We start from the raw sequence: 27,493 nt of genomic DNA, 5'->3' as shown, positions 1-27,493 counted from the left end.
AATATTGACCCTTATGACTGGTTTCAGTGTCACATATGTCACGAGTCCAGCTTCTGTTATCAAACCTGTCACAAGACCAGTCACCTCAGCACACTACATTTCCCAAAATCCTCCCTTACATAGCATAAATCATTATCTGTCTCTAAGCATCTCTGGCATATATTTTAGCGAACTTTTTGCATTTATTAACTTGATCATAACTATTCATTAGTTTTATCCTGTTACAGTCCGTGTTTTCATTTATAAATGTTTGATGCAAAGTTAACTATGCGTAACTTATTAAAATATGCTGTGAAAATGTTGATGGAACAAACTGATGTATGAGAAACGGATATTAATGACGAACCGCCTGTGTCTCACAAGATAAATTAATTTCAGTTAAAAAAAGAAAGACTTCAATGTAATACAAACATTTTCGAGAAACAAGTAATTTGTACATTTACATAATTTGTAAGGGAAATATGACATTGTGTATCTGTGTGTTCACATCATGAGTTTAACTTTCATTTTGTGAGTAACTTGTTAGTGTATTTCATTCATTCACCGACACAAACATACGTCAGTTTCAAATTCCAATGGCTCAGTTATCACATATAGTGTAGTAATAATAGCAGTGTAGATCTTATTTGCATTTTAAGTGATATTATAAATCCTGTAAACATATATAGAAGGTAATATTTAGATTTCTCCAGCTCTCTACAGCGTTTAACAAAACCGAAAGCATCTACACACACACACACACACACACACACACACACTAGACCGGAAATATAAGATGACGCTGAAGATGAGCTGCGAGTTTCTTCCTGCCTGTAATTTGGATGTTCGTTGGTGTTTTGCTGTTCAGAGTGTTAGTACATGAACCGAAAGTAAATTTCCTTCTATTTCTATATATTTCCAACCATTTGTACGTTTGTATGGGCGAGCACCCAGATAGCAAGAACATTCGGGCCAAATGTGGCCAATAGCTGGCACATATGGCTTAGATATGGCATGGCTGAACAGATATGGGCCAGATTGTTACCATATATGTTTTGCCATAAGTTTAGAATTTGCGGGAAATTATTGCTTGGTTCACAGCTCCTTTTGAGGTATATGGTCCAGATAACAACAAACACATTAGAACCAAGTAAGGTTTAGCTATGGCTGACATTGGTAAACATCGACTTCTGGCTAACATTTGGATTACACTTGGAAAACACATCAAGTTTGGCTGATGTCCGGCAGGCCACACCTCGGTTGCTACGACGACCGCGTCAATTTGACCGAAAGGCGGCAATTCTCTCACGGATTTTCCGTCACACAAGTGCTTCAGGTAAGGGATATTTTGGCATTTTAAAGTAATTTTATCTAAATATTCATGATTATGTGTCAGCATTTGTAGTTATTAGATGTTTAGTTATTTGTTTCATTGGGAAAGCTTGGAGTTAGATCATTTTTCTTTGTTAAATGTGGTGTTTGCGTAGCCCTCCGACAGATTCCAATAATCACGCAATCCGAGTTTTCAGTGTTTTTTTACTGTTCTTTGGTGTGGTAAAACATACAGGCTCTCTTGACGTAATATAACAGTCGAAGCCATTAGAAAAATCATCTTACATTTCTTAAAATGGGCTTTGATGTAACGTAGTAATACCGATTTCATAGTCCCGTTTTTTTTTAACCGTTTTAAGAGGTTTTCAAAAACTCAAATGATCGACAACATGTCAAGCTTTCTATAGATGTCCCAGTTAGCAAATTTCCTTTGGCCCGGATCTGGCCCTAATCTACAGATAAAGTGTGGCCCAGATTTGTATTTGTTCGCCGGCCCAAAATTGGCCCATATGTTTTTAGCCAGAACTGAACCACACCAGAGCCATAACTCCGCCGTTCATCAGTACTTGATGCAATGTTGAGAAAATACTTAGAAAACTGAAATAATTTTTGTATTTCAAGTCAAATGCTGTATTCTAGGAGGCAAGTTTAGCCTAGTAAATGGTGTTTGTGTGAACAAAACTTTAAGACTTTATATTAGCCAGATAATCATGAATAAGCCATTGTGTGAATAATATGTAAAGTGCTGCACGATTAATCAGTACTTGATGCGATGTCAGCCTGTGCGATTATGACGGCAAAATGTTGCGATTATATTAAATAAGTGTGGACTTGAGAACACCTACTTTCTGAGACAGTTTGCTGATTTTCCGAAAACCGCTAACAAGATAACAAACAAACAAACAAAAAAAGATTAAAACAAAAAATCTGACAGTCTCTCAGTATAGGCAGTGCACGTGTGGCGTGCGCGTGTGCGTGCGTGTTCACTTGTGTGCGCAGCGTGGATGGATGCCGAGGAGATCGACATTGATCTGGTAGCCAAAAAAAAAAAATATATATATATATATATAAAATATAAATATTTATATATATATGGCGATATTTTGATTTGAGATTACTAACATTGACCAGAGTGAGGTACTGTGCAAGAATTAGAGGCCCTGTTTCACCTGGTATTAACATGCGTTTTCTGATGCGTCGATCTGATCACAAGTGGACAATGCTAAGTACAGGTGTAAATAGGGGTGTAAAACGTCCACTTTTGACCACATCCACTTTTCCAAATCCCGTTTGTGTCCCCCTCACTTTCAAATTCGTTTGTTAAATTAATGTCTCGTATTGTAGAAAGCACGATCAGCGCCGCTGAGAATTCGCACGATCCTTAAAACGAAACCGAAAGTAAAACGCGCACGCGCCTTCAAAAGCAATTTTAATACCCGCTTTTAGAGAGCGTTTCCACAGTGCGCGCAAATTAGGCTACATAACATATATATGTTGTTATTTGTATGTATCCTATAATAGGTTGTGTAGTTGTCTATAGCTCTGTATCAGGCTTAAAAAAAAAATTGGTCTCTATTTGCACTTTGAACATTGAGAGAGTAGCCTAGCCTACTTTGATTATGGCTGCACTATTGTTTGCATTTAATACAGCTATTTTTTGTTTAGACTATTTTTATTTATACTGTTTTTATTTATATTTGTAAAAAAGATCTTCAGTTAGGAGGTCAAACGTTCTAGAAGCTCATAATTCATGTACAGTTCTAATGTCTGAAGAGAATCACATGAAATCATACAGGAGAGACGCCAGTCAGTTGAGTTTGTAATGTATGTAAATGCAGGAATGTGGTCAGAAGTGGTCGAAAGTGGACAGAAGAGATGGATTAAAACGCCAGGTGTAAACGACTGTGTCTCCATTGTCCACTTGTAATCCGATCGACCAAAAACATATCCAGTTTCCTTTTCAAAAGAGTTTACACAGAGCATATGTTACATTCTTCATAAATGTCCGTTTGTTTGGGCAAAATCTTTAAAATATCTTATTTTTGTGAAAATGTGTGTGTTTTTATTTTATTTAATTTAGCTATACTTTTGAGAAAATAAGTTTACATTAATGCAAATGCTATTTCATTTGGTAAAACAAATTTATTTTGAAACCATTTCTAGTGTTACAAATACACATTTCCGAATTATCACTAATCTGTGTGTGCATTTTCAACCCATCAAGTTGACTCACAATACCATTTATTATAATCGCAATCGCGTATCGCAATATTGACCTCAATAATCGCAATATGAAAATTTTCCCAAATCGTGCAGCCCTAATATGTAATAAGTAAAAAGTAAGTATAGTTTGAAAATGTATTTAAAAATGTAACAACTTGATTATATAATCCAGATTACATGTATTTGGTTATCCCACACTGTTGAGCATTTTGATTTTTAGTGTAATCCTGCAGGTCTACCTTTCAGTTTGTACTACTGATAATAATTATTACATTTCTTTTCACTGTAGGTGCTGTCAGGCAGAATCCTCTGACTGGAAGGGCTTCAGATAAAGACATTGAAATTAACTTTATAAAGTGGCTGCACCTGTCTGGAGAACGAGATGGTGGGAGGAAAGAGAGAATGAATAAACAACAGTGCAACTCTTCTCTTCTCAACACTTCGCTTCTCAGCACTTAAGTTTAATGTTATTTGTTCTTAAAAACTGGTTCTGACTCATATTTGTCCACTTAATATATATTTTTAATGCAAAATGTATATCTGTTGAATATTCTTGAAAATGGATTCCAACTCAGATTTGTCCATTTCATAATTTTCTTTTTGAATGTTAAAAGTATATCTGTTGAATATTCTTAAAAATTTATTCCAACACAGATTGGTCAATTTCATAGTTTTTGGTTTGAATATTAATTGTGTTTGTTTTATATTCTTAAAAAATGATTCCAACTCAAATTGTAATGTTAAATATATGTGTTATATATTTATAAGAATATTCTAAATCAATACTGAGTAACTGTAAAGCGCATTTAACCTGCACTGACAAAAGTAAATTATTTTATTTACATTTCTGTTGTTGAATGTGTGATTTACTCTCTAGTTAATACGAATTTTACATATACAGTCAGCCGCATGTGGGCCACATTAGGGCAGTGAGGTCTTAACTGAACTCAGCCTTACTAAAATGAAACATACGGCCCATATATGGGCCACATAAAAATGTATTACTTGTCTCATGAACGGCAGAGTTATGGCTCTGGTTTGGTTCAGTTCTGGCTAAAAACATATGGGCCAATTTTGGGCCGGCGAACAAAAACTAATGTGGGCCACACTTTAGCTGTAGGTTTGGGCCAGACCCGGGCCAAAGGAAATTTGCTAACTATGTGTGATCTCATGAGAGGATGCCAAATTATGATGCGCTAAATTATGATAGATTATGCAAATACCAAGTTACATATTACGGTTTACATTGCAACCGATCGGTAATTTGTCAACTTTGATACTACATACAGATTAACCAGTATTATTGCCCTTTGATTATTTCATTTGGTAAATTACCTTGTCTGTTAAATTAGTAATATCTGTTACTACTAAGTCATTTTGTGTGACTACACCAATAGTTACATAATCTTCAATTGCTCATCCTCTGCATATTTAGAGCTTTAAGTGATGTTTTATTAACAAATTTCGGGAGGAGCTCGCACAGATAATTAACACGGCCAATTCACCATTAGCAATCACACTCCCTATCCAAACACCACAAGCGAATCCCCTTAAATAGCCAAGCATTCTTACCTTCATTCATCTCTAGTTTTTCAGCATTTGGCACGTCCAATAGCTTCAAAGCATGTCCGAGATCGAAGTCGAGGATTATTCCTTGGATTTTGAGGATCCTGCCGCTCCTCCAGCCTCCGTCCAGGCCGCCGACCAGGCCACCAGCGCTCCGCAGGATCCTCCAACCGAGCCTGCGGCTGCATCGCGGGGCCGCAGGCCTTCCCGCGCCACCGCCGCTCGCACTTCTAGGCGTACCACACCATCACCACCACCTTCCAAGCGTCAGCCATCTTCCCCAGCATCTTCCTACGCTTCAGCCCTCTCCTCCGCCCCAGCCAAGGGGAAATGGACCGTAGCGGGGCTCCGCCAAGCGCTCACCAGCTCTGGCGTCATCATCCCACGCCGTTCTACAAAGGCGGACCTCCTCAACCTCTACGCTTCCCTTCAAGCGGAGGAGAATCCAGGTTCCACTCCTCCCTCCAGGGCTTCAGGCAGAGCAGGCACGGGCCGCAGCGCTCCCTACTCTCGGCCCGAGCAAACTGCCACTCCTCCGAGGACGGCTTCTCGGCCGTCAGGACGCAACGATAGACCGTCAGCGAGCCTGGGCCACGCCCCGAAGGCCGCGGTCGCCAGCCACCGCCCTCCTCCTCGATCATCCGAGCGGGAGCTCGCTGCTTATGCCGGCGGAGAGCCGGTCTTCGCCTCCACAAGCCGCCGCTGCGGCGCGAGCCCGCCCCCACCGGCGGAAAACTCTCGCTCGCAGCTTTTGCCCCGCTATTCTCCCAACCCCCTCCCCTACCCATGGCCCGCAGCTCCGCCGTCCAACCATAGTACGAGCTTTCCCCCGCTACTGGCACAAGCACCGGTGCCCCCCATACCCCCCCTCTTCCCTTCCCTTTCTTCTGTCCCAGGAGCTGTCCCCAGCGTAAGCCTGCCTCTTACCACACAGGCTCCGATGCCCGCCATTCCACCTCTTCTCCCTTCCCTCTCCTCCGCCCCAGGAGCTGTCCCCAGCGTAAGCCTGCCTCTTACCACACAGGCTCCGATGCCAGCCATTCCCCCTCTTTTTCCTCCTTTTTCTGTCGTCCCACAAAATGCCCACAGCGCGAGCATGCCCCCGCCAGCAGTCACGGCAGCTACCTTTCCTCCTCAAACCCGCTCTCCCTTCTCACTAGCCTCAGCCACGCCCCTTCCAGCCCCGCCAAACGCTCTTGCACTGGAACCGCCCCCCGTACCCAACTCCATCAGGACCCAAATTCTGGCAGGTGCAGACATAGATTTTTTTTCTCTATTGTCTCCAATTTCACCCTCACCCGCCGATCGCCAAATCAATTGCGGCGATTTTTCAGTCACCCTCAAAAATTCAGCGCACAACCAGTCACGTATTTTGTCATTTGCCGAATTTACCATCACCTTCACCCGCTACTCTGAAGTCATCTGCGCCACCTTTCCCCACAGGAGACGCGAGCTCAGCGACTATCTCACGATAGTCGCTGAACTCGCGCTATCATACGGAGGTTCCCACTTCTACACTTATCACAAGTTGTTTTCCGCCAAATGTGCCATCCGCGTAGCCCAGTGGAACCAGTGTCCTTACTGGGGGGCTCTGGACACGGAGCTCCATAACAGAGTGTTCCTGGGCTGCCGCAACATTTCTTGCGCAGTCTGCCGTTCTTTTTCCCATTCCACCATCGACTGCCCTTTCATTAATCCATCTATTCCTCCCTGCCCCGAATCATCCCAACCCAAATCCACCAGCTATGTCCCGCGCCTTATGGATACCCCAGCCACACCCACTCCCACATTTCGCCGCCGCCCATCTTCCTCCGACAGCCAGGTCTGCACCGACTTTAATAACGGCCGGTGCACAAGACAACGCTGCCGGTTCATGCACGTGTGCAACTTTTGTGGCGGTGCTCACGCCCGTCTGGTTTGTCCTGTCCAAGAAGCTGCAAATAAAAATTCTAAAAATTATTTATCGACCCCTGTAAATGTTTCTCATTTGTCTGCAGAATTGCTTCACCACCCTGACTCTAATTTTACAAATTATGTTCTTTCAGGTCTCGAACACGGTTTCCACCCTGGTGTTGCAAGTCTCCCCTCCCAAAGTCTCATCTGTCCAAATCTCCAGTCCGCTCTCACCGAACCTGAAACAGTCGACCTCCTAATCAAAAAAGAAATAGACGCAAATTTCATGATCGGCCCCTATTCCGTCCCCCCCTTCCACATTTTTCGGGTCAGCCCCATTGGTGTAGCCACCAGGAAATTCTCAGGCAAAAAACGCCTCATAATCGATCTCTCATCTCCACATAATTCCCCGTTCCCTAGCATTAACAGCCTCATTCCGCTCGAAGAATTCTCTCTCCATTATCACGATGTCGACCAAGCCATCACCCTGATTAAAGAGGCAGGTCGCGGCGCTTGGCTGGCCAAAGTCGACATTACTTCCGCCTTTAAAGTAATGCCCATCCACCCAGGTTTTTGGCACTTATTCGGCATCCGCTGGAAGAACAAATTCTATTTCGCCGTCCGCCTCACATTCGGTTGCAGAAGCAGCCCTAAAATCTTCGACACATTGTCAGAGGCAATTTGCTGGATCCTCTCCAACAATTACAACATACCCTACCTGATTCATCTTTTAGACGATTTCTTAATCATCTCGCCCCCAGACTCCGTCCCAGCTGCACACCTCTTGACAACTCAAAAGCTCTTCTCAGAGCTCGGGATTCCCCTCGCCCAAGACAAAACCGAGGGTCCTAGCACATCCATAGAATTTTTGGGCATCAACTTGGATTCTCAAAAATTCCTGGCCTCCCTACCCAAAGAAAAAAATTGACAGGACGATCCTGGTAGCCTCCACTCTGTTATCAAAATCTAGCTGTTCCAAACGCGAACTATTATCTATTTTAGGTCATCTAAATTTCGCGATGCGCATCATCCCGCAAGGCCGCCCCTTCATCTCCCACCTCCTCTCCCTTGCATCCTCCGCCCACGCTCTAGAGGACATCATATCCATAACTGACTCGTGCCGCAACGAGCTCAGTCTATGGATATCCTTCCTCAAACAATGGAACGGCTTATCTTTCTTCTACAGCAACCTGATTTCTTCCCCAATCGATATCCAATTATATACCGACGCTGCCCCCTCCGTCGGGTTCGGAGGTTTTTCAGAGGCCGCTGGTTCGCTTCCACATGGCCCCCCCAGCTGGCACATTTGCCACAGCAGCTTTCATCCTCAGCGCTATTCGAGCTTTATCCGTTAGTGGCCGCAGCCTCCCTATGGGGCAAAGAGTGGTCCGCCACCAGCATCATCGTCCACTGCGATAACGAAGCTACCGTGCACTGCGTTAACAAAGGTCGTTCCCATTCCCCCGCACTAATGCCTTTGCTTAGACGCTTGATTTGGATTTCGGCTTGTGACCAATTTATTATAACCGCAAAACACATTCCCGGGTCAAAAAATCAAATTGCTGACTCTCTCTCTCGTTTTGCCTTTCAGAAATTCAGATTGCTGGCACCAGAGGCGGACCCGCTCCCAACCCCAGTTCCTCCTTATTCAGAACTGATATTCCCATGAACCACCCTCTGAGACCTCTCCTCGAAGCGTCCATTAATTCCATTCTTCAAGCTGTCTCCCCCAGGACACTCCAATCCTACCTTACAGCATGGAAATGTTTTAAAATATTCCACTCTGCCTATAGTTTACCCTTCCCTGATTTTCCCTGCTCGCCGTCACCTCATTTATCTCCCATCTCAACACCAATAAAAACCTCCAAGCCAGCTCCATTAAAGGATACCTAAGCGGAATCCAGTTTTTCCACAAACTGTTATATGGCTCGCCTTCACCCCATATAACCAATTCACAGACCTCCCTTCTCATCAAAGGTATCCAAAAAACCCAGCCCAACCGTCCAGACCCCAGACAACCTATCACTTTAAAAATTTTGACCAAATGCATCTCTACCCTCCGTAAAGGTTACCATTCCATCCATACTGCCCGCACATTAGACGCCATGTTTATCCTGGCTTTCTTCGGTTTCCTCAGATGCTCTGAGCTCGCCATTACATCTTGCTTCAACCCAGCTATCCACCCAACTATCTCCGATCTAGCAGTGCTAGACGGTGAAACCATCTCTTACTTCATAAAACAAAGTAAGACAGACCAAACAAAGAAAGGCCATTTTATTTATATTTTTAACCTCCGATCGCCCATCCAACCATTCCAAACCCTCCTAGCTTTCCTCCAGCTCAGGAAATCCCAATCCAAACTCCCTTCCGACCCCCTTTTTACAGACGACTTCAACCGCCCCGCCACTCGCTTCTGGTTCCAAAAGCACCTTAAGTCTGTCTTGCTTCTCTCTGGTACCCCAGCCGACAACTTTTCCAGCCATTCGTTCCGAATAGGCGCAGCAACCACAGCCGCCCAAAAGGCCTCTCCCAACAGCAGATCCAAGCACTTGGTCGCTGGTCATCAGAAGCTTTTAAGAGCTATATCCGGTCAGATCGCTCCCTCATCAAGGAAGCCCACCAAACCCTAGTCGGCCAATCCATTTAACGCCAGCCGTCCACTTGATCTCTAGCCACCCCTTCCAATTTCCCTTCCGCAACGGCTCATCCCCGCTTCAACATCCCCTCAGCGTCCCTCTCGCCTCCTTCCCCACACTGCCACAGCTGTGCCGCTCCCGCTGGAGCCCCCCGCTTACCTCCCTAATGCCGCTGCAATGCCCGCTCCCGCTGGAGCCCCGCTTACCTCCATAAATGCCGCTGCAATGCCCGCTCCCGCTGGAGCCCCCGCTTACCTCCCTAATGCCGCTGCAATGCCCGCTCCCGCTGGAGCCCCCCGCTCATCTCCCTAATGCCGCAGCAGTGCCCACACCCACAGGAGCGTCATTTATAGTTCCCCACTGCCACAAGCTCCTTTCCCGCAGGAGGCTTTTCTATAATTTTTCCCCAGCAGTGCCCGCAGGAGCTCCTCCCATATTTTCATCTATGTCCGCTACTATTAACGTCCAGCATCCCTTCAGCCCAAGCTAGGCAATTTTGGGGGGTTATCTGGCTGCTGTCCCGAGATCATTTGCCTTTTGGGGGAGCGCTTATTGGGTTCGGGCCATGCCGAGCTCGGACCCCTCTCCCTGGGCAGGGGGAGTGCCCCGGGCTCGGGAATGATTACCGAGCTCGGAGCCCTCTCCCGGACAGCACGCCAAATACGCTTAACTTTTACGCTGTTTATTATATGTAAGCGCGAACTCGTGAAGTGATGTTTTATTAACAAATTTCGGGAGGAGCTCGCACAGATAATTAACACGGCCAATTCACCATTAGCAATCACACTCCCTATCCAAACACCACAAGCGAATCCCCTTAAATAGCCAAGCATTTTTACCTTCATTCATCTCTAGTTTTTCAGCATCCCTCCACCTCCCCGTCTCCTCACCTTAAGCTCGGGGGGAGCGCTTATTGGGTTCGGGCCATGCCGAGCTCGGACCCCTCTCCCTGGGCAGGGGGAGTGCCCCGGGCTCGGGAATGATTACCGAGCTCGGAGCCCTCTCCCGGACAGCACGCCAAATACGCTTAACTTTTACGCTGTTTATTATATGTAAGCGCGAACTCGTGAACTGTTATTTAGAGATGATACTGAATGTTAGTATTCTTGACTAGTAAGTGACCGACTCATTCGTGAATATGTGCCTATTTATTTTATATTAATGCTATGTTTTGTTATTTTAGGCTAACATTCAATACATTTTGTGAAAAAAGCTCCAGTCTCCTCATTCTTGGTGTCCTGACCGATACCTCAGCAGTGTTTACTGATATATAGTTAGAGCCAGAGTCTAGCAGTGTCATTTCCTCTCCAACATCTGAGACTGACACTTGACTTCCAACACTAAAAAGTGTATTCACAAACTTGTAAAGCAACTTGTACGTAAGTTCAGCAGCCTTTCCTGAGAATGAAACTTTCATTTTAACTGACTGAATAACAAAGCGGATGAGAGTTTAGATTTTCTTTCTTCTTGTTCTCACATCTCTTCTCTTCCGCTTCCTCTTTTTTCAGAGCTGCTGTTCAACACCACAGTTCAGAGGAAGAAAAAGACAGATGTACAAACACTGAGGTGAGAGCTTCATCTTTCTCCAGTTGTTTTTTAGGTATGTGTGTTGTCTTACGATGTGTCATTGGTCACTTTGTGTTTCTGAGACTAATGCTGTGCTGAAGTCATTTTGATGATTTCATTCAAATCTCTTTATATTGTGATCAAACAGATGATCAAGTGTGTCTTTGTCTGTAAATCACAGAAAGCTGCATATTCTGATATTGTTTTTACAGTGTTTAAAAATGTACCATATTTACATCTTATGTACAAAATAAAAGTACCCTGCAGTTGTACTTTTAGTATGCTAAACAAGTATATTATAAGTCTGCAAAATTTGAGCAATTAATTTTTTTACTTAGTGCACTTTAATTGTCCAGCCAAAGATTTACTTATGTTTGATTATGCTAAAGTGGAACTACTGCAAGTATACTTTAGGTGCACTTTAAATAATATCAGTCTTTAAATGCAAAACATTTAAAGATCATCATCAGCAGTGACATTAAAACATATTTTAGGCTTAATAATTAATAATAAGTTTTATATTAGTAAGTCTCAAGCAATATGTTAGTAAATATATGAATAAACCTGAACTATACTTAGCATATTAAATCTATTACATTTTACTAGGGTAATTTTATTTAGCTGAACACTGTCTAACACAGTTTACTTCTGCACTGAAAAATACAGTGGATAAAAGTACATAATATACAGAATATGTCTATCTTTTGAACTTTGTTTCCTCAGATAAACAAAGATATTTAAGAAAAATTTATGCCTGTATGACAGTTGGTCGGAAGCAATGGTTAATAATTTTTAAAAAGTGTAGATTCTGAGTATTTTTCTTACCTACTGTTTCACTTCAAAAGACATTGCTTTATCCAGTGGGGTTGTATGGATTACAGTCACAGTGTGTGTGTGGTTTTTGAAGCGTCAGCTTCACTTAACTGGTACAGCTGCATCTCAGCTTTGTTGAATGGACCAATAAAGTTTAATCTTGAAAGCTGAGAGTTTTTCTTGCAAAGAGAGAACAAACTCATCTCAACAATACAGCATAGCAGCAGATAAAAACAGATAAAATCTCTCAACTTTACGACTAACATGAAATAGGAAGTGCTTACAGATTCTCAGGGCTTGTCCAAATACCCACACTTACAGTCTTTGCACTTGAGCACAAGTGTGTGTAAAACTCTTCATTACTGTGTCATATGGGACACACTTGTAGTGTTGTAAATAGACAAGGTTATTATAGTTTTGCTTTTTTTTTAATTCGTTTGATTTTAATGTAGTTTTGAAATTTGCAATAAAATTTAATTTCATTTTCATTAGTTTTAGTAATACTTTTGTTAGTTTTAGTTTAGTTTTTAATTTGTGAGCACATTTCTATTTTGTTTTTATATAGTCTATTTTCAGTATAAGTTTTAGTTTTATTTAAAAAAAAAATCACTTCCAGAGCGCAGACCAAAGATTTAATTTAACCTTATGACGCAAACGTCTAGTGACACAAAATTAAAGCATGCTGAGCTTGATTAGGTGGTAAAAGTATACAAGCAGTCAAGCATTTTTACTCCATAAATCTACACAAGTTGTGCTTACATTATCATAATAAAAAGCAGTAAATGTGTTATAATATTTAATTAGAAAATAAAAGTAATTTGTATATATTGGATATTTTATCTTATTTAACCATAATCATGATACTGCAACTGTCATGTCTTGACTAATACTTTAATTTGGATGCTCAGGTAAGATAATGAAGCATGAGTCGGGCAGATCCATTTGCCATTTTTTATTGAGGATTTTCATCAAAGACATGGTCAAGGCAGGCAGGGTCAGACAATGGCAAACAGGTGTAAACAGCAAGACAAAGAGCCAAGTCTGTAACACAGGCGAGGGTCGATCCATGTGAATTATCCAAAGGGTGACTAAAATGAGTAATCCAGACAAGCGAGAGTATCAAAAGGCAGGCAAAGCAGATTTCAGTTCGATAAAACAATGCTGAGGGTTCAAGACACAAATGACTAAAAAACAAGAACAAGACAAAACTAGAAAAAGCGACTGAACTGCCCTATCTGGCATCCTAGGTGTACAGTTTTTAACAACAACTGTCAGGAAGTTATATTAAAAAAAAAGGGTCTCTGAAACTTTAAAATGGCAGTAAATGGGCCATTTTCAATGGCTGATGGAGAATGTGAATCCATCCATGGTGTAACAGTCAGTGAGATGGGAATGTCAAAGGCCTCTGGTGGCAAAGAAATGCATTTTTGGACAAAAATATCGTGATATTTAAAACTTTATAAACATAACTGGAACTAATTGAATTCATATAATGTTCAAAATAGTGCTGAAGTGCAGACACTATTGCAAAACAAAACACCAGTCACAAATCGAGTACAAAACAAGGATTTGTAAAGAAAAATGTCAGAGGATTTTGATATAAGCCAAGAGGAGACTGGTTTTCCTTTGCTAAACTAAGAGAAAACCTTAAAAATACAGTCTTTTAGATGCATATGTGACCCTCTCTGTGAAATCCTGGCTAAAGTCTCAAAATCATATTTTGAGATAACAAACATCAAAGTTTGATTTCATCCATTGACATTGCCTTACTCAGTCAATATTAAAGATATCAAGATTACATTTTGACGTAATGTTCTTCACCTTATGAAGGATGATTTTATGTAAAGCCAGGGTCACTTAATTGTATTCATGTTTTCCCCGCTAAGTTGAAATGTGCTATGTACATAAGCTATAGACATAAGAAATGCACTATATCATATAAATAAATCTTCTTCTTCTTCTTAAGCATAGAGGTTTTTGGTCAAATTAATAAAATCTCTGTCATATGGATTTAACAGAAGGAAATTAATGATCATCCAAATGGTGAAATTTCATCTGGTCTAGAGGAAATAGTGTTATAAATACTTCAATTAAAAATGATCTCCTGAGGTTGGTGGTTATCATTTTTTGAAACTTCAGCATTAAAAATACAGTTTCAGTTCTTATTTAGTGAGTGTCCAGTAAGAGTGGACCTATTGTAAAACATTTTCCTCATGTTCAACAGCAGTCAGTGAAGAACGATGGCGTCTGTTAAACGAAAGCTTAATGACACACTGGATGATCTGGAAGAAGAAAATTTGAAGAGATTTAAGAGCTACTTAAGAGAAGATGGACCTATTCCAGTTTCTGTACTGGAGAAAGCAGATGCAACTGACACAGTAGATCAGATGCTGGATCGTTTTGGACCAGAAAGAGCTGTGAAGATCACACTGGATATCCTGAAAAAGATGAACCAGAACCATCTTGCTGAACAGTTAGAGAACAAACACACCAAAGGTAATAAAGAAAAAAACATATTATGTCAAACATGAAATGTAAAAAAAAAAGTGCTAAATCTTTTCATCTCTCTTTCAGTCAAGATAATCAGCTGTGCTCAGACTGAAGTCAGAGTTGATCTAAATACTGAAACAGGTGCAAAAGTAAATGCTACAACAGTAAAAGCATATGTTGGTTTAATTCTAGATTCTGCACAAAGTTTACTGTATAAATCATATTACATTATTCAAGATTTGTTACGTTGTTTATATGCTGCAAATGTTTAAATATATATGTTTATTAAGAGTTCAGATGCAAAAGTACGTCTAAGTACATCTGACGTTCTTCTTTAAAATTTGCATTTCTTTCTGGCTACTATGGTATAGGTTTCTATGCAAGTACTGCTCCTTCTGTGTGGGTGGAGGCTGGGATTTAGCATTCATTTTCATTTGATGTGAAAGTACTTGATGAACATATACTATGTGCCAAGAGCATTCACTCAGTATCGTAGTAACCTGTCGGATTTACAGCACATTTCTATTTCTTCTGAAAGACATGCAGTGAGTGGCTGGTAAACAGGAAGAATAGAGTGAACTTTATATGTTGGCAACATGCAAGCTTTTGATGTGAAAAAAAAAAAATCTAATTATGTGTGAAAGGTTAAGCCTATTATTAGGTTACTGCTGTTTCAATATACTGTACATCAGTGTTTATTCTTCATCATCTTCTTTTTATTATAAGTGGTTATTATGATTATGTGCATTTTAAATGTCTAAAAGATTAAATATCCTAAACATTATGTGGATGTAAACACTAAGAATCGCTCACTTACTGTCTTTGGCTCAGAGCCAAAAGCTGCACTAATCATCCAGTGTGATCATGCGCTTCAGTAACCAGCCTACCAGGGGCAGATCTAGAAAATCATTTTTAGGGTGGCAAAGGGGTGGCATGGGGTCTATGAGTGGTGGCAACACCAAAGCAAGCCCCCATGCATAGTTTTGGGGGATTTGTAATCTGTCATATACAGTTGTGTTCACAAATATTGTATTACCATTAGGTGATCATCTATACTGTTTAAAATGAAAAAATAAATTACTTTTCAATATCCATCACGGCAACAAGTCAATACACAACATAAAAAATTTCAACAGGTTATAAATGTTTCTGAGCTTGTGTCACTAAAGAAAACATGCAGTTCTATTAAAATGACATAGACTACTGTAGATGGTATAAATCATGTTTTAATGGAAGTTTAAGAGCAACAAAAACTTTTGAATTTCCTAACATTAGAAAGAAATGCACTGAAACTGGATCATTTTTGAAAACAATGTTGGATTTTCTTTTAATAACAGAGGTGGGAATGTCTGTAATCACCCACAACACAACATCAAACATATACTCTAGCAAGACCCCAGCAACTGCATAGCAAGACCCTAGCAACCACCCAAAATATCTTGACAACGCTTTAGCAAACATCTAGAGCATCTGACCAAACTATTGTTTTTAAACAAGACTTTAGGACAAACCAGCATAAATTTGTCTTTTTTAAACTTTTTAATCTAGTTATCACAGGTGATCTTAAATGCTTACACACAATTCAAATACACAGATGACTTTTCTTCCAGTGAACACTCATGAGATCAATAACACTACAACAACACTGCAACAGAAGAGGAATTCAAAGTTTGATTCAGGAATCAGTCAGGAATTATTTTTGTAGCTCAATTGGTATTATAGTATACAACATTATTTAAATTACAGATACAGATGTATAATACAGCAATGAACTTTTGGGGAACAAAAATAACTAAAATCAGTTATATTAGGCCTATGTTAACAATTGAGAAAACTGCAATAAGACTAGATTCTTACCTAACTCTTCTATTAGTTTCTGTGATCGACATTTTCCTATTGATTTCATGTTATTGTTTCGTCAGACATGGCAAAAAGTCCTATATCCATGATGAAAGTGAAAGGGGCGGTCTGAGAGTCAGATGATCAAAAACTTACGCAATGAATTTCAAACAAATCCGGACAGGATTAGATTTCTCAGAGGACTTCTGAGTTACCCGTGAAGCAGTAATGATCTGATTCATGAACAATTGTAAAAACAATTTGTTAGTGAAGTGGGCCACGCTTTGTGTTTCTGACTCAAAAAGAATTGGTTCATAAGAGTCATTTGTTAATGAAGCCGACTACACTGGGCACAGTTAATTGAAAGACGTGTTTGCCATTATTTTGCATTACGAAAAGTAGCACATGAAACACTACTTACATTTATATTTTATTCAGTCATAATCATGGGGTGGCAGGTGAGGTGGCACAGCTTTTTTTTTTAGGGTGGCAGCTGCCACCCCGTGCCACCCTGGTAGATCCGCCCCTGCAGCCTACTGATCAGAACCGGTTTTTTTTATTAAATATAAGGTAAGCCATAATGACTTCCGAGTCATAGGGCTCAAGTACAATTCAAGTCTCAAGTCATTGTTGTCAAAGTCTAAGTTGAGTCCTTTATTATATTATTAGTTGAACACAATCTTGCTACTCAAGCTGTGTATGAACATTTCATATATTTATTTGTTTCTTTTCTATTTTGCATTTACTTGTACTTCCACTTTTCAGTACTTAAGTACATTTAAGATTTAAAAAAAAATACTTTTTGTACGCAAGTACAATAAATATCACATGCTTTAAGACTTTTACTCAAGTAATATTCAAAACGGTGCATTCAACATCTACCTAAGTCATTTTCTGGTAAGATATCTGTACTTTTACTTAAGTATGGCTTATAGGTAACACTACTTTCTTTCTCCTCACAGATCAGCAGAAATCCTCAAAGACAGAAAAGAAACACAGAGAAAAACAAGGTAAATCAACAACATATAAAACAGTGTTTTACAGCCAGAATGTTAACAGTATATAGTAAGGCCTGAGCTACAACTACACCACTCCAGTTTCTCATGATAATGAGATCCTAATGAAGAAAATACTAAAGCATCCAGTATGGCTGAATTAACTCTGCTGGAATAAAATATATAAACACAGAATGTTTGTTAATTCATGGCTGCTGTGATTCTACACAAGAATTAGATATTTCATAATGATTCCCCACCAAAATAAATGACTCAATCTAAAAATGATCAACACAAAACAGCATCTAACTCACATTTCAGAAGAATTACAGAACTGCAGTGCATATCTGTGGATTAACTTTTACATTGACCTCAAAGCTCCGGCCAACTATGAGCGTGGCATTAGTTAGCATGATAAGAACTGTGCAAGAACATACAATTAATTGCATAATATGTATGTATTTGGTTTGGTAAACATAATAAAAAATGTATCATAGAAATGTTAAGATTACGTAGTATAGAGTAAATTTGCTTGAGAAATGAATGTTGTGTAATATAAAATATTAAGACTTGTTTTATTACGTTGCATGTGGAATCTAACCCCTGGTTTCACAGACAAGGCTTAAGCCTAGTCACAGACTAAAATACATACATTTATATGAATCTTGATGTCTGTGTGCCTAAATGATACAGTTGTTCAAAATGTTTTCTGCACAGCAAGTCTTTCAAAATAACTGATAGCTGAAATGCTGCTGGATCTCATACTGTAGTTTCAAAAGGGTTGGTAATGCAAAAATCAAAACCTATTAATGACACACACACTGATATCAGTGAATTGGGTCACTTCATGATAATTGTCACATTCAAAGTCAAGGGTGAAATCTGAAGTGTCACATAATGACTCATTTAATCATCTCATTAACTTCACTGAGCAGTGTTAATTTCACACCAAGGATTTTGTTGTTTTAAAACGTATAAAAAAAAAAGAATCTTCAGTGCAGTAAGACAAAATACTTATAAGTAATAAAGACCTGTTGCTTTTATTAAAGCAGTGTTCAGGGTTCCCACTCATCCTGAAAAACCTGGAAAATTTATTACTAATTTTGGAAAAATATTATTTAAAAAAAGGAATTGTGTTCTTCTTTAGCAAAGCCTGAAACAAATAATGCTAGTAGTAGAAAATGTTTGAACTGCCATAAATCGTAGCTGGCCAGTTTCTGATCCAAACGCACAATTAGCAGGCAGCTCTTCTGTTTTATTTCAGTTAATCTCTGTTCTGGACTTGCACACAAACTGTATTGCAAGCATTTTCCAAAATGTGATTTGTGTGGAAATATTACGAAGTCTGTAATCAGGACATTAACAAAGGCCAGAGATGCTGAAGACAAACGCAAAGAGGTGAAAATACTGGAAGTGCAAGCTCACTGTTCACGATACGCGAAATATTGGAAGAAAAATCCATAAAATTTAATTGGGGGGTGTTTACAATATATTAATATATCTCTGAGGGGAACTCAGAAAAGCTTAGATGTTTTTTTCTTTTCATCTTGCCACTGTATTATCCATATTAAAGTAGTATTTCTAAGCACAGTGCTGCTTTGTTTACAGTGGTAACCAGGGAAACACTGTATGGCTGCTGTTTCATAAGCACCAGAGAGTGCTGTCAGAGAGTGAATTTATGCTCTCAATCAACCAGTGTGCTGTTTTTGTTTCCTACAGATATATTTTATGTAGCATCATTTCACAAAGATAAAGTTAGACCAATCTGTTTTTGAAATTAGATCAGAAACTGCTCATGTATGTACATTCTTTCTATGGATCGTAATGCTGGACGATATGGCCAAAATTTATATCACAATATATTTCTTAATTTCAGTCTATACAATATAATTTGATGTGAGCAATATTTTAAAACGCCTCAGAATTACTGCCTAGAACGCCCACAACAGATGTCTATACAAACTTCTGAAAAATGAATTTGCTAAATCTATGAAACCTCCTTCTATAAAACTATATAATATTACAGAAACAAATGGTGCAAACAAATTAATGTTCACCTTTTAATCATATTTAGCCTTCATACAAACAAGAAATATGAAATTATCATCAAATAAACATCAGACTTTCAGACCCACTTTATTAATATTGTTATATTTAACTAAACTACAGTATAACATAGGCTGATTATTCATATAGACTGAAACAAAAGTGCTTCAGCCAGGATGAAGAATATGAAAAGTTCTGCAGAAAACAGAAAAAAAGAGTGAGCAACAACAAAAACATGCTGCTGGACATGGGGTTATTGGAAATACCAAATCCATTATTTAAAACACCCACGCCGCACTTCTATTTTGAAATGTGCAGCGCTCGTGTTTATTCAAACAAGTCAACCGCCACAAATAAATCAATGTATGGGAAACACTGGTAATGTATATTGAAATATCGGAAATCATATCACCGTTATTGGAAAAAAAAAATAATATCGCAAAATATATTGATACTGAATTATTGTCCAGCCCTACTGGATCGTGATTAAAATGCAGTGGTTACCTCTAATTTTAAATGGCTACAGAAAGTTTGCCCTGTAATAGAGCAAAACAACTTCTTGTTCATGTAGTCGTATTTTCATTCTAACTTATCTCTTGCTTAAAAAAAAAAAGAACAAATTGGAATTTACTTCTAATGACAAAAGCCATGAAAAAATTGAGATTGGTGCATCACTACTGACGTTTGACAGTTTGAACATTGATGTTTCCAAACCTTCTATCTAATGTTACATTTTAAGAGAAGTATTTCAGTAATTCAGTAACTTGTTAACTAATGATTTTGATTATTGTCAAAAGTAGGCTATTAGTACTTCTGTACCACGTCGATACAGAAATTTTAAAAATGTAACAAAAACTTCTGTGAATATTTACATCACTTTCTATGAACAGTGATGTGCAGTGGCCAATCAGAGGTGTTTAAGTTTGTCAGAATCCACTCATTTTTCACATCACCCTTTTAACCCTCTGGTGCTCTTCGGTCACTTCTGACCGAAAATTTTTCTGTTTTAAAATTTTAAAAATCACAGCTTCATCGGAATGGTATGAAACTCTGTGACTTTTATGCCATTTGGAATGTCAACACAAAAAAAAATTGAGGGCATGATTCAAGCAGGCTAAGTGGTCGTAAAAAAAATAGTCACACTTGTACTCTTCGGTCTAAAATGACCGACCATAGGAAATGAATGGGAAATCGACAAAAATACAAATATTCAGAGAATTTTTGTGTGTACAATCTACAAATCCTCCACAATGCTGAAAAAAAGTACACAGCAGTGAAGGGGTGACACTCTAAAACACACCCATTCATAAACACACCCATTCACACACACACACACACACACACACACACACACATTATATACACACCTCTCTTCGGTCACTTTTGACCGAAACATTTTCGGTTTTGAATTTTTCAAAAAATCACAGCTTCATCAGAACGGTACCAAATTCAGTGACTTTTATGGCATTTGGAATGTGAACACACATAAAAAATGAGGGCACGATTCCAAAAAAAAAAAAAAAAACAACTTGTGCTCTTTGGTCTAAAATGACCGACCACAGGAAATGAATGGGAAATCGACAAAAATACAAATATTCAGAGAATTTTTGTGTGTACAATCTACAAATCCTCCACAATGCTGAAAAAAAGTACACAGCAGTGAAGGGGTGACACTCTAAAACACACCCATTCATAAACACACCCATTCACACACACACACACACACACACACACACACATTATATACACACCTCTCTTCGGTCACTTTTGACCGAAACATTTTCGGTTTTGAATTTTTCAAAAAATCACAGCTTCATCAGAACGGTACCAAATTCAGTGACTTTTATGGCATTTGGAATGTGAACACACATAAAAAATGAGGGCACGATTCCAAAAAAAAAAAAAAAAACAACTTGTGCTCTTTGGTCTAAAATGACCGACCACAGGAAATGAATGGGAAATCGACAAAAATACAAATATTCAGAGAATTTTTGTGTGTACAATCTACAATTCCTCCACAATGCTGAAAAAAAGTACACAGCAGTGAAGGGGTGACACTCTAAAACACACCCATTCATAAACACACCCATTCACACACACACACACACACACACACACACATTATATACACACCTCTCTTCGGTCACTTTTGACCGAAACATTTTCGGTTTTGAATTTTTCAAAAAATCACAGCTTCATCAGAACGGTACCAAATTCAGTGACTTTTATGGCATTTGGAATGTGAACACACATAAAAAATGAGGGCACGATTCCAAAAAAAACAAAAAAACAACTTGTGCTCTTTGGTCTAAAATGACCGACCACAGGAAATGAATGGGAAAACGACAAAAATGCAAAAATTTAGAGAATTTTTCTGTCTCTTTCTCACACATCCACACACACGCACAAATGAACTGTAACACAGCAAAGTGAGAATATGTAAAATAAAAAAAATATATATAAAAAAATTACATATCCAGAGTGCAAAAGACACACACTCTCTTGCATATACAAATTCAGAGAGTATCTATGTATACAATCTACAAATCAGCTGCAACGCTGAAAAAAGTGAAGGGGTGACACTGATGTAGACACATCCACTCACACACAGACGTGCACACACACACACACACACACACACACACACCTATGAACTACGGTGTCTATAAACAGAGCAGAGTTTTGAGAATATGTAAAATCCATTCAATAACTCAGTCATAATTCAGCGAAAGCTCACAACAGTGAAGGGGTGTTACTCTAAAACATACACATTCATAAACACACACACACACACACACCTATGAACTGTGCATTTGGAAGCTCGGGCTTGTTCCATTACATTGTTTCGAGCGTTTTTTTCCTTTTTTTGAAGAAGCTTTGTGTCAACAGCATAAGAAGTAAAAAAAAAAATAATAATAATAATAGTCACATGGCGATATGTTCCTGAAGGTCATGCATCGTTTGTTTCACAACTTGCTTACCCAGGTTTCTCTCATGTCCATGGACTGTACATTTACCCATTTTTCTCAAATATCTCAGACGAGTGACAGCTTGTCATTTTGATTTCTTGCAGCTCTTGTTCTTGTCATCAAATCTCACAACCCTTGACTGTGTGTGGAATGTTTTCTGTCTCTCTCACACATCCACACACACAAATGAACTGTAACACAGCAAATTTTGAGAATATGTAAAATATAAAAATTTTTAAAAAAAAAAAATACATATCTAGAGTGCAAAAGACATAAAGTGTTAAAAAGGAATTAATTGTATTTTTTTTTTTTTGTACAAATTCTGAATTAAAAAATGGGTAACAAATACTTCCTTGTGTTCTCTTTCTAACACAATGTTTAGGTTTGACTGTAATCATAATACAAAAAATTAACACTTCAAATCATATTTATAACAAAAAACTATCCCAAACTGGATAAGAAATAGTCTTTGAGATTATTTAAATGTATGTTCAGCTATTCCACCTAATAAAAATGCTGAATCAATTGTCTAAAAACAACTAGGCAATTCACAAGCTGCTCTGTAGAGAACTATACAGGCATCAAGTTACACCTGTCATTACAGATGTTTTTCTCGTTTTTTACAACCAGATGGCGCTAATCTGCCTTCAAAAATTAGTGTTGAATGGCTGAGTCTCTATTTTAACCTGAAATACTGCATTAATTAAAAAATAATAATTTAAAAAAAATAAATAAAATTTTAATTATTCTCAATGGCAAAAAAATGGATATTAATTACAGCATAAATATTAATTATTACCACAAAACCCTCTCAAAATGCAAAATAAAAAAGAAAAAAATATTATTAAACAAAAATGAATTTGAATAGTTTTACTGAAAAAAATTACAAGATGCGTTACAGGTGTCCGGTCACTTCTGACCGCGAAGAGCACAAGTGTGACTCCCGAAACGAAGAGCACCAGAGGGTTAAAGCAACATTTAATTTAAAATATTTGAAGGACACATGCCAATATTTTAGAATATTTTCTTTAGTATTATTGTTAGCATAAATAATGAACTGATTTAATTTATTTTTATTTTCAAATAAGTAAATAAAATAATTTAATACTTCCAACATGTTTTGTTTATTTTGCTGTGGGACTGAAATTGGTTCTGAAAATCATTTGTTGTATAAAAAAATGTGTTGTATGTATAATTAAGATCTCAAATTAAAGAGCCTATTTTATAGTTAAGCTTCTTAGTTAAGTCATGGCCATAAACTGTATGTTTTTAAAGACTTCTTGAGAGAGGAATATATTACTTTAGTGTGTTCTCCTTGTCTTTTATTCCTGCCATGATTAAAATAAAAATTAAAATTTCCTGGAAAAGTCCTGGAAAATGATCACCAAAAAGAGTGGGAACCCTCAGTGTTGCTTCTCAAGTGGAAAATGAAAGGAAAGTCAGAAAATAGAAAAGGAAAGAGAAGGTGAGAGGAGGTTTACCTATATAAAACAGCTTTTCTCTAAGAACAGTTCAATAACATGTGAAGACAGCATTGTTCTCTTTCCTACAGTAAGCTACTTTGACATGTTGGTTTGGCTTTGAATCCCGGTGCAGGACAGTGCTGCTCTAGCAGTATCAATATAATATGTTTGCCTGCAGCAGTTAATAATATTGTCATATTATTTAATGCCATTTCCTCAATCCTGTTTATTATTATTATTATTATTATTACAGAGGTACTAAAGCTGCACAAATTCTTGGAAACTCACAAATCCTACATGAGGAAGAAAACACAACATATTTTTGAGGGCAACAAAGAAGATGAAACAGATCTCAAGGCTGTTTACACAGAACTGTTCATCACAGAGGGAGATATGAAAGATGTCAATCATGAACATGAGATTCTGAAGATTGATGATGTTTTTAAGAACAAAAAAACACAGGACAAACCAATCAAATGCAATGATTTATTTACTGAACTGAGGAAAAACAATGAGAAAAAGACTGTGCTGACTAAAGGCATTGCTGGCATTGGAAAAACTGTCTCTGTGCACAAGTTCATCATGGACTGGGCAGAAGGAAAAGCAAATCAGGATATACACTGTGTTTTCCTGCTTCCATTCAGAGAGATTAACTTAATGACAGATGAAGATTTCAGTCTTCATGGACTTCTGCTGGAATTTTATCCTGAACTGAAGAACCTGGAGAAATCAAAGCTATATGAGGAATATAAGCTTGTGTTTATATTTGATGGACTTGATGAGAGTCGTCTGCCTCTGAATTTTAAAGGTAGGTCTCTAAACACTGTTGAGAAAAAAGCATCTGTAGATGTGCTGTTTACAAGTCTGGTCAAAGGGGATCTGCTTCCATCAGCTCTTGTGTGGATGACATCACGACCAGCAGCAGCCAATCAGATCCCTCCTCGCTATGTGGGTTTGTTCACAGAGGTGCGAGGATTCACTGACCAACAGAAGGAGGAGTACTTCAGAAAGAGAATCACAGATGAGAATCTGTCCTCCAAAATCATCTCACACATTAAGACGTCTCGTAGTCTCTACATCATGTGCCACATTCCTGTGTTCTGCTGGATCACGGCCACAGTACTTCAGGATATTCTCATTGAGAACAATGCAGAGAACATCAGCACAACAATGACCGAAATGTACATTCACTTCCTGCTGATACAGATGAATATGAAGAACCAGAAGTATGATGAACAAGAAGAAAGACAATGTACAGAGCCCTTACAATTAAATAGAGAGATGATTTTGAAGTTAGCCAAACTAGCATTTGAACAGCTGAAGCAGGAAAACATTGTGTTCTATGAGAAAGATCTAAAAGCATGTGATATTGATGCGAGTAAAGACACTGAGTTCACAGGAATGATTGCTGAGATCTTCAAAAGGGAACATAGACTTCATACAGCAAAGGTCTTCTCTTTTGTGCATCTGAGTGTTCAAGAGTTTCTCGCTGCAGTGCATGTGTTCGTCTGCTACCTGAACAAGAACATGCAGGAGCTTCAGTTTTTCTTTGACAAGCCAGAAGAAAATATCACACTGCAGGAGCTACTGCAGAAGGCTGTTAATAAAGCCAGGAGGAGTCAGAGAGGACATCTGGACCTGTTCCTGCGCTTTCTGATGGGCATTTCACTGAAATCCAGTCAAAACCTGCTCACAGGTCTGATCACACACACTGAAGACACCACAGAGAGCATCACAGAAACAACTGAATACATTAAACAAATACAAAAAAGGAATATATCAGATGAAGCTTCAGTCAACCTATTTTACTGCTTACTTGAGCTCAAAGATCATTCATTATATGTGGAAATACAGGGTTACCTCAGTTCAGATGAACATCCAGGAAGAAACCTCTCATCTTCAATGTGCACAGTGCTGACATATGTACTGCTCATGTCAGAGAAGGTGCTGGATGAGTTCAACCCAAAGAGGTTCACGTCGTCATCTTCAAACTACGAGAGACTCATCCCAGCTGTGAGATGCTGCAGAAAAGCACTGTGAGTTCACTGACTGATGTTTAATTTAAGCTTTTGTTGTATATCACTAAATAATTAAATGTAAAAATATTGTGTGAAGTGTTGTTTTGTGAAGCTGATTTATGATGGACTGAAGATTTCACACTGTTGACTGAATATACTGAGGTTTGACATTCACTTTCACCGAATCACATGGTCAAATATGTGGATAAATAGGTGTCTCATAACTATAACTAGCAGATATTTCCCCTGTCTATATTGTAGTATGATTGTATCAGTGGCATTTTCTCCAAGAACAAAAGACAGGCAGTGCCTACTCAAAAAAACCTGATGAGAAAACAGTCAGGGTTCCCAACCATCCTGGATAACCTGGAATTTTGTAATGCAGTGTCCCAGTTATGAGATTGAAATAACTTGCAAACTGTAGTTATTCAATAGTTCATAACCTGTTGTTAATATATTAATAGCCTATATACAAACAGTGAGGTCTTAATTTATTGTCACTGTAATTAACACTTTTTTTTTGGTTAATTTTTATAATTTAATTTATTGTTTTAACCTTTACTGGTCATTAATTGCATTAGTATTAAAAGTTTCTTAAAATGTACAAATACATTAAGCCTTTGCCCACAGTTAAACATAACTACTTAAAAAATTAAATGCTGTCAAAATGCATACAAATACTTACTAGATCACATTGTTAAAATACACCAGTTAGGATTAGGAGTAGGTTTAGAGTTAGGGTTAGTGGCAAATGGATATACAGTTTATACAGTATAATTAATACAGTGTACTATGCAAGGTCACTATAAAACATGGAAACCCAATGTATGTATCTGTGCTTAATGTATTTGTAAACATTTTAAGGATCACTGAATTTTAGTGCAGTTAATGTCCAATAAAAGGTGGTTTAAAGCACTTAATTTATGAAATTTTTAAGATTTTCTGTTACCCAATCTAAAATGAGAACAATCTGCAGTTAATAAGTTGACAACAAAGTGTTATATATGACAATAAATTAACCCACTATTTAAATATAGTCTATTAATGTATTAACTACAGTTTATAAACTGCTAATAAACTATACAATTTTTGAAATTATATAGAAGTGTTTTGGTATTGTGTTCGTATTATAACATGTTATGTAGTACAAACATGCACTCCAGATTATAAACTATATAATCTGATAAATTCACATTAATATGGCTGTTTGTTTTGTTCTCTTCACAGGCTGTGTGGGTGTCATCTCACTGATCAGTCCTGTGAAAGTTTATCTTCAGCTTTACAGTCATCAAACTCTGTCCTGAGAGAGCTGGATCTGAGTAACAATGACCTGCAGGATCATGGAGTGAAACTTCTTTCTGATGGACTGAAGAGTCCAAACTCTAAGCTGGAGATATTGAGGTTTAAGTTTTAAAATACTTGATTATTTATTTAAAATGTAAAAAATCAGACTAAGATTAATTCTGTATTAAATTACTGTGTTGTTCTTGTTCAGATTGTCCATATGTAATCTCACTGCTCAGTCTTGTGGGAGTTTGTCATCAGTTTTACAATCATCAAACTCTGTCCTGAAAGAACTGGATCTGAGTAACAATGACCTGCAGGATTCTGGAGTGATGCTTCTTTCTGAAGGACTGAAGAGTCCAAACTGTCAGCTGGAGATAC

At 38.3% G+C, this 27,493-nt stretch overlaps 1 protein-coding gene across 1 annotated transcript; it reads left to right on the top strand.

The window, feature by feature from the left end:
- Nucleotides 1-826: 826 nt before the first annotated feature.
- On the top strand, nt 827-27,493 carry LOC127158765 (NACHT, LRR and PYD domains-containing protein 12; the record flags this gene model as incomplete). Its single annotated transcript, XM_051101777.1, has 8 exons — nt 827-869; nt 10,813-11,008; nt 11,138-11,229; nt 14,233-14,504; nt 17,300-17,347; nt 24,064-25,846; nt 27,056-27,229; nt 27,324-27,493. Coding segments are annotated over exons 4-8 (2,431 nt in total), but the record flags the coding sequence as incomplete, so codon positions are not given.

This window comes from Labeo rohita, unplaced genomic scaffold (assembly GCF_022985175.1).
Source record: "Labeo rohita strain BAU-BD-2019 unplaced genomic scaffold, IGBB_LRoh.1.0 scaffold_169, whole genome shotgun sequence".
NCBI lineage: Eukaryota > Metazoa > Chordata > Actinopteri > Cypriniformes > Cyprinidae > Labeo > Labeo rohita.
This window is presented reverse-complemented; position numbering and strand designations above follow the sequence as displayed.